This window comes from Pristiophorus japonicus, chromosome 17, assembly GCF_044704955.1.
Source record: "Pristiophorus japonicus isolate sPriJap1 chromosome 17, sPriJap1.hap1, whole genome shotgun sequence".
In the NCBI taxonomy this organism is placed as follows: Eukaryota; Metazoa; Chordata; class Chondrichthyes; family Pristiophoridae; genus Pristiophorus; species Pristiophorus japonicus.
This window is the reverse complement of record NC_091993.1, coordinates 113,336,566-113,353,744: the sequence shown is the minus strand read 5'-3', so window position 1 is coordinate 113,353,744 and position 17,179 is coordinate 113,336,566. Positions and strand designations below refer to the sequence as shown.

Here is a 17,179-nt window from a genome sequence, read left to right as displayed (position 1 = left end):
AACCATGCTCCCGCAAGCAATCGATGCTTTTAGTAGAAGTCAGAAAAAACTCCCAATTTTGTACATCTTTTCTTAAAAATGAGTTTCTGAAGGGGTTGCTTCAAAAGACAATCAGCCTTTTGCTTTTGCACCTTACAGAATTCATAAGCCACATGTATTGTCTAGACAGATGCTGAAGAATTTACAAAATAAAATGCATCAAAGTAATCTAATACATTGAGGCCCCCGCATATCCACCCCCCCCCCCCCCCCCCCAGGCATGGTATAACGTAAGTAAATCCCCAGCGTGATGATGAGTTATGCAGATCAGGAAGATTTCAGATCGGGTGGCTGAAGGGACACTACAATTGGCCTCAATGCCTCGGGAAAGGGAAATATCGACCAGGATTGCTGTTCTTTATTGTTGTTACATAAGAACAGAAATGGGAGCAGGAGTAGGCCATTTGGCCCCTCAAGCCTGCTCTGCCATTTAATAAGATCATGGTTGATCTTTTGAGTGACTCCAGTTGGAAGGTACATCAACTGAGGACAGCATCGGGCTTGGCTGTGATGTCCCCCGCGGTTCAATAGTCTGCTAACGTTCACTGGTATTTACTGTAAGTGTTCTCTCCTGGAGAATGGGCAGTTGGAAGAGTTACTGCATGTACTGACTATACTTGCAGGTTTTGGAAATGGGGGTAAATTGTTTGTTTTGAGATTAATGTCTCCACAGCAACTATCCTTGGTTAGGATGATCGTTGACCATGCATGCCCTTGGTGAAAATAAGTAAATTTATCACTGCATTACTTTACTTCAGGTTGAAGACACAAGTGCTCGATGATGGCTTGAGTCTATTTACCATGACTCCAAGCAGAGGCATCTGGAACTGAGACTGGGCAGCTTTCCCACTAATGGCCAAGACTAGGTAAGAATGAACGGTACTATCCACAAATCCAAGCTATTTATCATCTATTAGCAGCTCCGACTGCGATGTGCAGAGATAAGTGGGTGAGTGACAACCAGGCTTCTTTTGCTGTCACTTTTTTTGAAAAGCCACTGGAATTTGTAAAGTGCCTTTTATAAAAAGAAATATCTGCAAGTACTTTACATAAATTACATTTTGAAATGCTGTTATGTAAGTTAATGCAGCAGTTGATTTATGTACAGCAAGATCCCACAAACCATAAGATAAATGACCAACTAATCTGTTTTTTTTTTGGTGTTGCTTGAATGTACATTGGCCAGGATACTGGGGGAAACTCCATGCTCTTCGAATAGTGCCTTGGGATCTTTAATGTCTGTCTGAACAGAGAGACTGATTCTTGGTTTAACATCCCAGCTGAAGGACAGCGCCTGTGACACTGGAGCGCACTCTCAGTGCAGCACTGAAGTGTGAGCCTATGTTATATGCTCAAGTCGTGGGGCGGGGGGGGGGAACTCTTCATGTCTGTTATGAAATCCCAGGAAGGATTTTTTTTGTCATTGGAAATGGGATGTCCATCTTGAAAATAGAGTAATATGTGTTCACTGACAAATTACAGACGTCTGTGTGGACGTTAAATTTTGCACACTAGTATAGTGATGAAGGTTCTAAATAACAAGAAGCTCTATGCAACTATAATTCATCCCAGAGCAATCGGTGTTCTGTGCATTTTTATTTTGTTCATGTTTGCTTTGCTTGTGAATCAAATCTGGTACATATATTACAGTAGTGGGAAGAAATTATTAAATATGCAAATTGGGTGAGAATATTAAAGCTCCCAAACCACAAGACCCGTCTTTGAAACGTGGCAGGTATGCTCATTATGCAAATTAGCTTTTGTTTTAAGAGACTCATTTATAAATTAAATAGTTAAGAAGCAAAGAACCTTGCATTTATATAGCGCCTTTCAGAACATCCGAAAGCGTAGTTGAAATCCATTTCTTTAGCACAGCTTGTTAAAACAGTCACTGATAGGGAAATCATGCTTGACAAATCTTCTGGAATTTTTTGAGGATGTTTCCAGTAGAGTGGATAAGGGAGAACCAGTTGATGTGGTATATTTCGACTTTCAGAAGGCGTTCGACAAGGTCCCACACAAGAGATTGATGTGCAAAGTTAGAGCACATGGGATTGGGGGTAGTGTACTGACATGGATTGAGAACTGGTTGTCAGACAGGAAGCAAAGAGTAGGAGTAAATGGGTACTTTTCAGAATGGCAGGCAGTGTCTAGTGGGGTACCGCAAGGTTCTGTGCTGGGGCCCCAGCTGTTTACACTGTACATTAATGATTTAGATGAGGGGATTAAATGTAGTATCTCCAAATTTGCGGATGACACTAAGTTGGGTGGCAGTGTGAGCTGCGAGGAGAATGCTGTGAGGCTGCAGAGCGACTTGGATAGGTTAGGTGAGTGGGCAAATGCATGGCAGATGAAGTATAATGTGGATAAATGTGAGGTTATCCACTTTGGTGGTAAAAACAGAGAGACAGACTATTATCTGAATGGTGACAGATTAGGAAAAGGGGAGGTGCAAAGAGACCTGGGTGTCATGGTACATCAGTCATTGAAGGTTGGCATGCAGGTGCAGCAGGCGGTTAAGAAAGCAAATGGCATGTTGGCCTTCATAGCAAGGGGATTTGAGTACAGGGGCAGGGAGGTGTTGCTACAGTTGTACAGGGCATTGGTGAGGCCACACCTGGAGTATTGTGTACAGTTTTGGTCTCCTAACCTGAGGAAGGACATTCTTGCTATTGAGGGAGTGCAGCGAAGGTTCACCAGACTGATTCCCGGGATGGCGGGACTGACCTATCAAGAAAGACTGGATCAACTGGGCTTGTATTCACTGGAGTTCAGAAGAATGAGAGGGGACCTCATAGAAACATATAAAATTCTGACTGGGTTAGACAGGTTAGATGCAGGAAGAATGTTCCCAATGTTGGGGAAGTCCAGAACCAGGGGTCACAGTCTAAGGATAAGGGGTAAGCCATTTAGGACCGAGATGCGGAGGAACTTCTTCACCCAGAGAGTGGTGAACCTGTGCAATTCTCTACCACAGAAAGTTGTTGAGGCCAATTCACTAAATATATTCAAAAAGGAGTTAGATGAAGTCCTTACTGCTAGGGGGATCAAGGGGTATGGTGAGAAAGCAGGAATGGGGTACTGAAGTTGAATGTTCAGCCATGAACTCATTGAATGGCGGTGCAGGCTAGAAGGGCCGAATGGCCTACTCCTGCACCTATTTTCTATGTTTCTATGTTTCTATGATAGAAGGTGACGTAATTAAGAATTGGTGGGTAGTTGATGTCCAGCTTGGGTTTTTATAATGCTGTCGACTGTAGAAGGCAGGAAGGGCTGAGTGTTTCACAGTTTTGAGGTCATGTGAATGGATGAGCTACTGTGTAAACAGGAGGAGATAGCAACAAAGGCTAAAGGACATTGGAGGTAAAACATCAAATGAATGTTTGAGGTTGGAAAATGGCCTCTACATTTCAATTAACTATGTTCTGATGTACAAATGTGTAAATTTGAATACTAAATTAACTTGTGTATGTCGAATAGATATTTTTTTTGAGTGAATTGAGACAGTAATGCAAAACATTGTAGTATTAAAACATTTGTTCTCTGCTCCTTTAACCAACCTCAGTTGGGGGAGGTGTTCAGCAGAGGAGAGGGAGTGAGTGGAAGAGATAGAGTGCGAGTGACTCGGGGGGGGGGGGGGGGGAAGGAAATTAACCTTGTGGGTGGCTTTTGAGATATACTGAAGGCAAACTGTTTGGGTTGGGGAGCATAAGAGGCCCACTGTAGCTCTTGGTAGCTCATTATAAAGCAGCATTGGAAGGAGTCAGTGCGTGGATCATTTATTCTCAGCCAGAGAAACTGGGGAACAATCTTTGTACAAAAAAAAGAGAATGTTTGTTCGGGATTGAACTTTACAACTAGCATCTTTTCTGGGCCGAGCAGATTTTTTTCTCAATTGTAAAAAAAAAAAAATTGCAATGAAAAAAAACTTGTCTTAATGACATGTACAAAGTGGAACTCGCATAGACAATCTGGTGCTTAGTACTTCAACAGTTAACTTTGTTTTTGTTGTCACATGATTTTTACAATGGATCAAGCTCCAGAGCTGAATGGTATCCGCCTTCATTTGTTTTATTTAGAGATCAGCTGGTCTGCTGAAGCCATGGGGAGCTGCTGGAGCTGTCTGGATAAAGACACAATCTCAGACAACCACCCAACCAAATTCAAGGTAACATCTCGCCTTCCACAACCTAAAGCAGTTAGAACCCTTGGCTGTAATTAGTTGGAACCTTCTTCGACTGAAGGAAATAATTATAATTTGTAAAAGCCAGAGCAGTTATTAATATAGTCCCTATTTGCAGTAAGCAGTGGCAACTTGCATTTTTATAATGCAGGAGAGACCAAGCTTTTTGTTTTCATGGGCAGAAATCATGCAGTCTTCTCGTTTTGCATAGAGCTCAAGCTGTGGATACTAACCTACCTTAATGTTCTGATTTGGTATTTACCCGTTAATTGAGTTCTTTCCAAACCTTCAGGCACATAAATTTCAAATGAGGTAAATCAGCAAGTAAGAACTGGAACGCAGTTGCTTGGGCATTGTGAGCAAGATTGCCTAGGTTCACGGGCTGCATATGGACAAGGTGCTGTGGTTGGCCACCTGATCTAATGTTTGTAACGGAGAAAAGTGTCCCAAACTGCCTTGCCGTTGGGAATCAGTCCTGAGCGGGAGGAGCATGGACATTAGGAGCTGCCTCTGAAAGTGTGATACAGTGGTATGTTTCAAAGAGGCTTTACAAGAAGGGTTTAGGTACATAGCTCCAGAGTGTGGCAATAAGATGGATGAAGGCCCTGCCACTGATGGTAGAGCTGGGGAAGGTACAGCAGGCCAGAGCTGGAAAATTAAGAGTGTGCAAGAAGTGCTAGGGTTGTGACGTTTAAATACGTAGGGAGAGGCAAGGCCGTGGAGAGATACGTAAACATGAACAACAATTTTGAAATCAACGTACCGTGGAATGGGAAGCCAGTGGAGCTCGATAAGGGCAGGGGTTATAGGGAAAGGAACTTTGTGCAAGACAAGATGCAACAGTGGAGTTCTGGTTGAGTTGGATTTTATGGTGGAGCTTGGGAGTCTTGCAAAGAAAATGCTCAAAGTTTAGTCTGGCGGCAACAAAAGACTTGCATTTATACCCTTAGGACATCCCAAAGTCCTTCCTGGCCAATGACACTAAAGAACTTCCCTGCTCTTCAAAAGGAAAAACATGCCATGGGATTTTTATATCTCTGAACAAGCAGATGGTGCCTCAGTTTAACATTTCCAAAAGCAGGTATCTGATGATAGCAGTCTCTATAGTGCACCCAAGTGTCTCTAGATTATTTGTTCAAGTTTGCAGTGAATTGTCTAACTCAGTCAGAGGCACTGAGCCAAATTGGCACTCGACAAAGGAATGAATGAGACTTCAATTGTTTGTTGAGGAACTGAGATTATGACGACGATATTATGGAAGTTGTGGTGTTTACTGGATGTTGACTTTGAGGCTCATCTCTTAATTGAGCAGGACTTTTAAGGTTGCAAATTGTTGGATTGAATGGGCATCTTGGAAGGGGTTGGGGATCGTGGGCAACGGTGCAGAGTTTCTGACTGGGAGCTTGTATAGAAAGGCTTTGGTTTTGTTTGTGTTTAGCTACAGAAAATGTTGGCTCATACACGACTTGATGTTGGACAAGCAATTGGATGGCTTAGCACAACATGGGACCAAGGGTGATGGTGGAGGAGAGGTAAAGCTGGTTATTATGGACATACATATGAACGCTGACCATGTACAGAAAGAGTGGATAATAAAGCGTACCATAATGTACAATTTTATATATATATATATATATATATATATATATATATCTTCAAAATGGTATTCTCTCCCACAGGTGACAAACGTAGATGATGATGGTAATGAGCTGGGCTCTGGGATCATGGAACTGACCAACTCTGAGCTGATTTTGCACACCAGAAAACGAGATGCTGTGAGATGGCCGTACCTCTGTCTGCGACGCTATGGTTACGACTCCAACCTCTTCTCATTTGAGAGTGGAAGAAGGTGTCAAACTGGGCAAGGTTAGTTTTTGAATGGTCAACTGAGCTGTTCATTAACATTGCAGAAGCTCTTTGTTTTTCTATATAAATCATACTAAACTAATCCCGTATAATTCAGGCCAGTGGTTTTTGTTTAAAAGAACCCGTTGGAAAAGCAGAACATGATCGGCAAATTATCAGCTAAAATCCCAGAGTCTAATGTAATAAAAAACTAATTTGACTTGCTTCAGTCCCTTTGATTGGTTATAGGAAACAGTAGCTCCCTCGTACATTATAGACAAGGTTTTCTATTTTAATGGAAAAATTAATGGGATTGTGGAGTACAATCCCCAAAACACAGGTAAAAATCCTGGAACCCCATAAAGCATTTCAATTCAGAAGACTAGATACTGGTTACCTGCCGCTTAAACTTGGCTGCTGCTTAACTAGCTGTCTCGCCTGGCTTGGTGAAAAGTAAGACGGCTATTTGCTAAGTCGCTCTTCAGTATAAACTGCAAATATGGGAGTCAGAGGTTGCACTTCTTTTTGTTTAAAGAAAATTACAGATGGATTGTCTGAGCCATCAAGCTTGTTCCTTCAATGGACACTATACAATCTTCCCGATCATAAACTCTATTCCACATATTATGAGGCAAATTTCTTCATAAATACTCTGACTTCTAAAGGGAGTTGTGCGCATGCCTTGTCTATTCCGACAAACAAATCTACAAAAGGCAGGGCAAGAAAAGATCATCAAGCCCACCTAACCTACCCCGTCCAGTCAATGGTGAAACCTTGCATCCCCCCCCCCCCCCCCCCCCAAACTAGCCAAGCTGTCTCCTCAGAGAGGCAAAAGAAACTAGAGAAAAAAGCTTGAGGCTATTCCAGGAAAAACTGCAAAATTCCTCTCCGATTGCGGCGGCAAAGTCCCAGGAGACTGTGGTTGTTAATGTCTCCGCACAATCTCGATTAACTATTTAAGGGGAATTTAGATAAGTACAGGAGGGAGAAAAGGATAGAAGGAAACGCTGATGGGGTTAGATGAAGTTGGGTGGGAGGAGGCTCGTGTGGAGCATAAACACAAGCAAAGACCAGTTGGGCTGAATGGCCTGTTTCTGTGCTGTAAAATTCTATGTAATAATTAAAAACTGAATTTGAACTAGTCGGTCACCTTAAACCAGTGACCCTATCGATACTTTTTGTACATCATATTTTTGACGTCCCATGATGCTGTCCTAGTCAATTTTTAATTTTTGCTTGGAAAAATTGAGTTCCTCGAGTACTTTCATCCAAATAGATGGGTTGTCGGTTCAAGTTCTCTGGCTGTCGGTTACCCGAGATTGCTTGAATTGCTGGTTTTTACTTGTGTAAAACTGGGCCACTAGATCAAGCACCACTAGATTTTGGGGATCACAAGATGATAATGGATGAAAAAGTCCATTTGGCCCAAATGAGTTCTTCCATCCAGAAAGACACCAGTTCCCCAATTGTGTTATAAGAACATAAGAATTAGGAACAGGAGTAGGCCATCTAGCCCCTCGAGCCTGCTCCGCCATTCAACAAGATCATGGCTGATCTGGCCGTGGACTCAGCTCCACTTACCCACCCGCTCCCCGTAACCCTTAATTCCCTTATTGGTTAAAAATCTATCTATCTGTGATTTGAATACATTCAATGAGCTAGCCTCAACTGCTTCCTTGGTCAGAGAATTCCACAGATTCACAACCCTCTGGGAGAAGAAATTCCTTCTCAACTCGCTTTTAAATTGGCTCCCCCGTATTTTGAGGCTGTGCCCCCTAGTTCTAGTCTCCCCGACCAGTGGAAACAACCTCTCTGCATAGATCTTGTCTATCCCTTTCATTATTTTAAATGTTTCTATAAGATCACCCATCATCCTTCTGAATTCCAATGAGTAAAGAACCAGTTTGCTCAATCTATCATCATAAGGTAACCCTCTCATCTCCGGAATCAGCCTAGTGAATCGTCTCTGTGCCCCCTCCAAAGCTAGTATATCCTTCCTTAAGTTAGGTGACCAAAACTGCACGCAGTACTCCAGGTGCGGCCTCACCAATACCCTATACAGTTGCAGCAGGACCTCCCTGCTTTTGTACTCTATCCCTCTCTCAATGAAGGCCAACATTCCATTCGCCTTCCTGATTACCTGCTGCACCAGCAAACTAACTTTTTGGGATTCATGCACAAGGACCTCCAGGTCCCTCTGCACCGCAGCATGTTGTAATTTCTCCCCATTCAAATAATATTCCCTTTTACTGTTTTTTTTTTTCCAAGGTGGATGACCTCACATTTTCCGACATTGTATTCCATCTGCCAAACCTTAGCCCATTCGCTTAACCTATCTAAATCTCTTTGCAGCCTCTCTCTGTCCTCTTCACAACCCGCTTTCCCACTAATCTTTGTGTCATCTACTAATACTGTTACACTACACTCTGTCCCCTCTTCCAGGTCATCTATGTATATTGTAAACAGTTGTGGTCCCAGCACCGATCCCTGTGGCACACCACTAACCACCGATTTCCAACCTGAAAAGGACCCATTTATTCCAACTCTCTGCTTTCTGTTAGCCAGCCAATTCTCAATCCATGCTAATACATTTCCTCTGACTCCATGTACCTTTATCTTCTGCGGTGTGGCACCTTATCGAATGCCTTTTGGAAATCTAAATACACCTCATCCATTGGTACACCTCTATCCACCATACTCGTTATATCCTCAAAGAATTCCAGTAAATTAGTTAAACATGATTTCCCCTTCATGAATCCATGTTGCGTCTGCTTGATTGCACTGTTCCTATCTTGATGTCCCGCTATTTCTTCCTTAATGATAGCTTCAAGCATTTTCCCCACTACAGATGTTAAACTAACCGGCCTTTAGTTACCTGCCTTTTGTCTGCCCCCTTTTTTTAAACAGAGGCGTTACATTAGCTGCTTTCCAATCCGCTGGTACTTCCCAGAGTCCAGAGAATTTTGGTAGATTATAACGAATGCATCTGCTATAACTTCCGCCATCTCTTTTAATACCCTGGGATGCATTTCATCCGGACCAGGGGACTTGCCTATCCAGCACTACCTCCCTAGTGATAGTGATTATCTCAAGGTCCTCCCTTCCCACATTCCCGTGATCAGCAATTTTTGGCATGGTTTTTGTGTCTTCCACTGTGAAGACCGAAGCAAAATAATTGTTTAAGGTCTCAGCCATTTCCACATTTCCCATTATTAAATCCCCCTTCTCATCTAAGGGACCAACATTTACTTTAGTCACTCTTTTCCATTTTATATATCGATAAAAGCTTTTACTATCTGTTTTTATGTTTTGCGCAAGTTTACTTTCGTAATCTATCTTTCCTTTCTTTATTGCTTTCTTAGTCATTCTTTGCTGTCGTTTAAAATTTTCCCAATCTTCTAGTTTCCCACTAACCTTGGCCGCCTTATACGCATTGGTTTTTAATTTGATACTCTCCCTTATTTCCTTGGTTATCCACGGCTGGTTATCCCTTCTCTTACTGCCCTTCTGTTAGATCTCTTAATTTCCAATGAAATACGAACTCCGATGGTAGTTTTAACTTCTTTAATTGGCGGACAGCAGTAACAAGTTCTTGGCTTTAAGCCAGGTCTTTGTTCTTCTGGGACCACATGGTCAAAATGGCTGTATTTATACCGGGTTCAATTTACAGAAAAGAACTCGCCTTGTTTGATCTTATTGGCTCAATTATTAGTCTTTTAATTGGCTCGCTACCCAAGGTTCGAAAATGTCAAGTTGATTGATGACTTAATGCAATGTGGCCTGTGTTTTTTCACAGCCTGTCTAAATGAGCCTGTTTGAATACTCTCTCATTCTTTTTCACTGGAATATATTTTTGTTGAGCACTATGAAAGAGCTCCTTAAAAGTCCTCCACTGTTCCTCAATTGTGCCACCGTTTAGTCTGTGTTTCCAGTCTACTTTAGCCAACTCTGCCCTCATCCCACTGTAGTCCCCTTTGTTTAAGCATAGTACGCTCATTTGAGACACTACTTCCTCACCCTCAATCTGTATTACAAATTCAACTATACTGTGATCGCTCATTCCGAGAGGATCTTTTACTTGGAGATCATTTATTATTCCTGTCTCATTACACAGGACCAGATCTAAGAGAGCTTGCTCCCTTGTAGGTTCTGTAACATACTGTTCTTAGAAAGAATCCCGTATACATTCTATGAATTCCTCCTCCAGGCTACCCCATGCGATTTGATTTGACCAATCGATATGTAGGTTAAAATCCCCCATGATTACTGCCGTTCCTTTTTCACATGCCTCCATTATTCCCTTGATTATTGCCTGCCCCACCACGAAGTTATTATTTGGGGGCCTATAAACTATGCCCACCAGTGACTTTTTCCCCTTACTATCTCTAATATCAGCTTGTTTTAAAAAAAAAAGTAATTCCAGAATTTTCATTTCCACTACTGAGTCCATTCAATATATTGGTCGAGTGTGGTCAGTGCTTCGATGCTGGGGATATTGGCCTGATCGAGAACACTGATGTTGGTGCATCTATTCTCCCAGTGGATTTGCAGGATCTCGCGGCGACAGCGCTAGTGGTATTTCTCCAGAGCTTTGAAGTATCTACTGCATGGTCCACGTCTCTGAGCCATATAGGAGGGCAGGTATCACTACTGCCCTGTAGATCATAAACTTGATGCCAGATTTGAGGTCCTGGTCTTCAAACACTCTCTCTCAGGCGGCCGAAGGCTGCGCTGGCACATTGGAGGCAGTATTGGACCTCGTCGTCGACACTCGACCAGCTCCATTGGGTGGGCCACATCGTCCAGGCGAGTGTGCTACCCACTGAGCCACAGCTGACACTGAGAATATACTGCAATAAGATAACCTGTCTGCCACTTTTTACAGCCAAATAACCAAACCTTCTCTGGTCTTTCCACATAATTTGGACCCCTAACTAAGGATTACATTCAGGTGCTCCACTTCAAAGCTAGGAATGTGTGGGAAGTTGAGAGGAGGTTGTCTTGTATCTGACTCGCCATTCTGTAATCACAAGTCATAAGTTGTGTTGTATCTGACTTGCCATTCTGTAAGCACAAGTCATAGCATACTGTTGATTAAAGCTATAGAACAGCCCGCTTGCATGAAATATGATGTCTTCCTGGCCATAGGGAGGTTGCAAGATGCAAAAAGATAAATAAAAGAAAATGGTTGTCGGAGGCCATTCATGGCACCCCCCAAGACATCACTGTGGTAGTTCCTGAAGGGCAATGTGCTTGACTCAACCATTTTCAGCTTCCTTAATGACGTTCAGTTAAAAGATTAGGAGCGCAGCTGGTTGCTGACGCTTCGAGTGTTCAGCTCCATTCACAACTGCTCTGATAATGGAGCAGCCCATGCTAGCTGCAAAGCTCTGATTAAGTGTGATCGAATATTCACCACTGACTGGATGGGTGTAGCTGCAACAACACTCAAGAAACTGCAAACCTAGCGCAGCACAGTCTGGTGGATCAGCACCTCTGTCACTGACTCTATCTACCCCCTTCACCATCCGTGTACTGTGGGTGCAGCACACACTACCTGCAGAATGCACTGCTGGAACTCGCCAGGCTTACTTTAATAGCATCCCCAATCCTTCACAGTCCACCTCGGGAGCGAAGGTAAATCGCAGCAAAAGTGAGGCCATGTTCTTTGGAAGCTGGTCCGACCGATCCTTTATTCCCTTCACCGTGAAGTCAGATTACCTGAAGGTTTTGGGAATATGGTTCGGAGCGGACGGGGCATACGTCAAAAACTGGAAGGGGCGTATCGCTAAAGCGAAACATAAACTGGGATAGTGGAAGCTGCGCTCACACTCCATTGCAGGAAAGAACCTGGTCATCAGGAATGAGGTGCTCTCGCTGTTGTACGTGGTGCAGGTCTGGCCCATACCCTGCTCCTGTGCCGTGGTAGTCACCCGAGCCGTCTTCCACTTCGCCTGGAGATCGAAAATGGACCGTGTCCGCAGAGACACGATGTACAAATCTCTGGACAAGGGGGGGGAAAGGACGTTCCGAACGTGGCCCTCATCCTGATGGCCACCTTTGTGTGCGGCTGCATCAAGCTGTGCATAGACCCTTCGAACGCAAACGCCAAGTGTCCGTACGTGCTGAGATTCTATCTGTCCCCGGTGTTGGAAAGGATGGGTCTGGCCAGGCTGCCGCGGAACGCTCCAAGCAGTTGGACCATGCCTCAGCACCTGTCCTTTGTGGAAAAGTTTTTCAAGAAAAACACTTTTGACCACAAGGCCATAAAGCAAGGTCCTGGGCGCCCTACAAAAGAAGGAGATGATGGATCCTGTCGGGTGGTTCCCCGAGCAGACTGTCGAACTCGTTTGGCAGAATGTCTCATCGCCAGAACTTTCACACAAGCACCAAGACGTAGCTTGGTTGGCGGTGAGAAGGGCCCTACCCATCAGATCCTTCATGCACAGCCGGGGTTTCAGAGACACGGCACTCTAGCCCTGAGTCGGCTGTGGTGCGGACGAGACTGTCATTCATCTCCTTCGGGATTGCCCCTTTGCAAGGCAGGTCTGGAAAGAGATGCAGTGGTTGCTGTCGAGGTTCATCCCAAGCAGCTCCTAACACAGGACTCTGTGCTCTACGGGCTGTTCCCAGGGACACATGCCGAGACAGACATCATCTGCTGCTGGAGGGCCATCAACTCGGTGAAAGATGCACTTTGCCGCAATTTGCTGGTCTTCCAGAGCAAGGAGATATCTACGTCTGCGTGTTGCAGACTGGTGCAATCAAAGATCCAGGAGTACGTGCTGAGGGACGCACTAAAAATTGGTGCAGTCGCCGCAAAGGCACGGTGGGGAAGAGCCACAGTTTAAGGCCCTTCCGCCACGGTAAACCCAGGGGCTGGTATCAATATAAAGCTCCCCTCTTGCTGTACTTGTAAACCTTTGTATACATAGAGCACCATGATCTGAAAACACCTATGCAGTGCCATGTATAATGCAAGTTCAGCAACTGTTTTTAGTAATGTATGTTGTAAAGAAATTTAACTGTACCCTCACCCGTTCTGTGTGCTGTATAGTGCCACATGTAACGTAATTTGATTACTCTATTACAATGTATTCTGGATTGTACTGAATTGTACCCTGAAATGTAAAGCAAGCAAATGTATTTAACAGAACTGCCGTCAGCATCCAAATGTACTGAATGGAATTGCTGACCGCATCCAAACGTACTGAACTGCCTTCCAATGTATCGTGCAAATTTTTATATGAATAAAGTATATATTTTGAAATTTAAAAAAAAAAGGTCGACCGTCAAAAAGGACGAGAGCTACAGCATCATGGGAACACCATCACGTCCAAGTTCTCCGCTAGGTCGCACAGAATCCTGACACAATCCTGGAAGGCCTTGCCTAACATTATTGTGGGAGCACCATCAGCACAAAGACACTGGCACGTCATGAATGCTTACCCCCCCCCCCCCCCCCACCCCAGCTTCTCAAAGTACCTGGGGGTGAGCAATACATGCGGCCTTTACAGTGGTGCCCACATCCTGAGCATACATTTTCATTGTGAAAACCATTTCCATTTACTACAATATAATTATGTGCATAATTTAATTATATAAAGTTCCGATCATTGTTTTGACCAGAACATTCGTTCAGTTTTTAAAAATTCTTTCTCTGCTCTCTTCATTGCACAGCAGTTTTAGTGGCTGTGCATTAAGTCACTAACGCACACTCCCTCCTCCTCCTCTACATGACTGGAGATGAGATTTGTAAAATGCCTTTTCATTTATCATGTTGTAAATACTTTATAATGTAAGGCAGTATATATATTTTTTAAAACGCATGAATCCTGTTCAATTATGGAAAGATCACTATTTACATGAGCTGTTTCTGTTGAGTCAATAGTTTAAAATCAATCTCTTTCTGGCAAACAGAAATTGATTTTGGGAAGCTCTATTGTATTTTTAAATAAAGCTAATAGTTTAAGCACCACCTACTGTTTGCTGAAAGAACTGTTGGAAAACTTGTAGCGTAGCACCGATTTATGCTGCAGCAGGAAAATGCAAGGTAATCACAAGGTAATGTACATAGAATTAATCACCTATTTTATTACAGTAGCACATAAAGGCAGTGCATGCAGCTATTCTTGATGCTTTATGTTGGATATGAGTGGCTGAGTTTTATGGTGTATGAAATTGGAATAATTTGACAAGCTGCTGATGGCCAGATCTCAAAGGGTGAGCCATCAGAACTGTTCTGGTTCTGAGTTCTGAGTAAAATCTCAAAATAATGCATTCCTTGATGCCTTGTTTCTGATCGGGACTCTTGATTTTCTCACATTTCACGCAATAATTGATTATTACTTATTTTGCAGGCATTTTTGCCTTCAAGTGTGCACGTGCTGAGGAGATCTTTAACCTTCTCCAGGAGATCATGCAGTGTAACAGTATTAACGTAGTTGAGGAGCCCATGATGATATCGAGAAACACTCATCCAACAGAACTTGATTTACCAAGGACGCCTCAGACACCGACCAGTGAGTGATTGTGGAAGAAGTTTTTTTACGGTGGCTGGGCTTGAAAGAAAAGAGGCTGTGGTACTGGATTCATTGTTGGATAGATATTGTATTGCATTCCCTACTAACGCCCTGTAGCCATATTGTCGAGTTATATAACTGCAACCATCTACAACTTGCATTTATGTAGTGCCTTTAACGTACAAGGAATGTCCCCAGGTGCTTCAGAGGCATAATGACAAAATGAATGCTATGGCAAAGGAGGAGATACTAGGAGGGATGACCAAAAGCTTGACTGAAGAGGTTGGTTTTAAGGAGGGCTTTAAAGGAGGAGCGTGATGGAGGATACAGGCCTCAAATTTCAGAGCATGAAGCCTAGCTGGCTGGAGGCATGGCTACCAGTGGTGAGGGAGGGTGAATGCACAAAAAGCCAGAATCTGAGGAAAGGAGAGGTTGGGTTTGGGAGGTTTTAAGGCTTGAGGAGGTTAGAGTGAGGAAGGGGCAAGGCCATGAAGAGATTTAAATCAAAGATGAGAACTTTTCAATGGAGGTCAGCAAGGACAGGGTGATGGGTCAGTGGGACCTGGTGTGAAATAGGATGTGGGCAGTAGAGCTTTGGATGAGCTGGAATTTGTGGAGGGTCGGAGTCCTCAATGTCGGACAAGCAGTATGACAGCACTGAGGCAGTGGACAGGTTGAGAGTGATGGTTGAGAGGTCGAGCTGTGTGTCATCCGCATACAAGTGGAAGCTGATCTCATGTTTGGAGATGATTTTTCCAAGGGGCAGCATGTAGATGAGGAAGAGGAGAGGGCCAAGAATAGATGCTTGGAAAACTCTGGTTGTAATGGTAGGCACATAAGAAGTGAAGCTATTGCTGCCGATTCTCTTGGTAGGTAAGAGTGAAATCAAGCACGAGTCTCATGGATCTAGACAACAGAAGAGAGTTGTTGGAGGAGGATGGTGTGGTTGACCATCTCAAAGGCTCCAGAAAAGGACAAGGTGGGATAATGCATTAGTCATGGAGGCTGTCATTTGTGACAGTTTGGGGCCGATTTGTTGCTGTGCGGGGCAGAAACCTTCTGGAGTCTTTCAAATGGGGAGTTGTGGAAAGAGGGGCAACAATTTAGGAGGCCATCCAACCTTTAAGAACTTTGGAGAGGACAGGGAAATTGGAGATGAGGCGATCGTTGTAAGGGCAAAGCTGAATCTGAGGAGATGGAAATATTTACAATATCAGCTGACATGGGGGCCAACAGTGGAGGTGAGGGAATGGATGAGCAAATGGATAGCTGTAGAAGTATTGTGAGTGGAATGCCAAAAGCTTGACGGTAGTGAGTTTGAAAATGCAGCTGCAAGAGTTTTTCTTCCCAAGGCTGGACGCAGAAGGAAGTAGTGGTGGAAGGGAGGACAGGTGAAATGTGCTCTTATACTGTCTGAAACACAAGATTGATTTCTACAGCCTTTGTTTATTTGCAGCACTGTAATTACGTCTGAAGACGCAAAGTGACTTTGTTCATTCGCTGGGGTTTAAAGTTCCTGCTGTTTGGCACTTTTCTGACGCCCTCATACTCCCACCCATCTGCTATCTGTCTTGGGTTTTGTTTCTGTAGAGTACGTAATTCCTCCCACTGGGGATAAACTGATTAGTGCGTCCCGTATTTCATGTATGTGTCGTACCCATGCTAGTGTGACTCTTGGTGCAATCTACCAATTGCATTACTGATGAATTGCTCGGAAGGGCCCAGTGAATGTGAAAAGGTTAGTGGTGGAGGAATAAATGGGGAACAGAATACCGGGAAAAAATTTGGAATAGTTTGTCGGTGTGAGCATGCAGTTCAATTTGCTGAAGTAAAGCTGAGTGCTGATTTTGTTTTCAGCCCCTGGTTTCGCTATGCCAGGATTTCCAAATGGATTCCCTTGCTACCCACCAATCGGCGATGGCTCCTCGCACCCGTCAAGTCGACATCCTTCCATAGGAAGCGCGCGTCTCTCCTCAGTGGGCGAAGAGTCCACACACCCTCTGATCGTGGGAGGTGATGATCAGGTGCGTGCACAACAATTTATGACCAGCTTCATTCACAGCTTGAAAGGTCCACCATGTATGAATCACCAAATTCTCTCAAAAATATGACTTTAACCCAATGAAAATGATGTCTTTGGACTAATGCAAGTTTACATATATATATTTTAAATATATATTCTGTATTGTTGGAAAGCAATCTGGGATCGAGAGGATCACATCTTTACAGCTGTGGCTCAGTGGGTAAGCACGCTCGTCTCTCGAGTCAGAAGGTTGTGGGTTCAAGTCCCACTACAGGGACTTAAGCACAAAAAAAATCTCGGCTGACACTCCACGGCAGTGCTGAGGGAGTGCCGCACTGTCTGAGGCGTCGTCTTTCGGATGAGACATTAAACCAAGACCCCGTCTGCGCTCTCAAGTGGATGTAAATGATGCCGCAGACTATCACGAAGAAGAGCAGGGGAGTTCTCCCTGGAGTCCTGTCCAATATTTATCCCTCAATCGGCATAACACAAAAAACATTATCTGGTCGTTATCGCCCTGCTGTTTATGGGAGCTAGTTGTGCGCAAATTAGCTGCCATATTTCCTA

The 17,179-nt window shown here is 43.8% G+C and overlaps 1 protein-coding gene across 5 annotated transcripts in view; it reads left to right on the top strand.

The window, feature by feature from the left end:
* The window catches only part of LOC139227941 (fibroblast growth factor receptor substrate 2-like), a 73,873-nt gene that overhangs the window by 41,132 nt on the left and 15,562 nt on the right, over window positions 1-17,179 (top strand). For all 5 annotated transcript variants that reach the window (XR_011587487.1, XM_070859096.1, XM_070859098.1 and 2 more), the window contains exons 2-6: window positions 798-905; window positions 4,119-4,207; window positions 5,902-6,088; window positions 14,428-14,589; window positions 16,447-16,613. Coding sequence is in view for 4 of the 5 variants with exons in the window: in XM_070859096.1 (XP_070715197.1) it covers window positions 4,142-4,207; window positions 5,902-6,088; window positions 14,428-14,589; window positions 16,447-16,613 (582 nt within the window). In the remaining variant the exon portion in view is untranslated. The remainder of the gene's footprint in view (window positions 1-797; window positions 906-4,118; window positions 4,208-5,901; window positions 6,089-14,427; window positions 14,590-16,446; window positions 16,614-17,179) is intronic.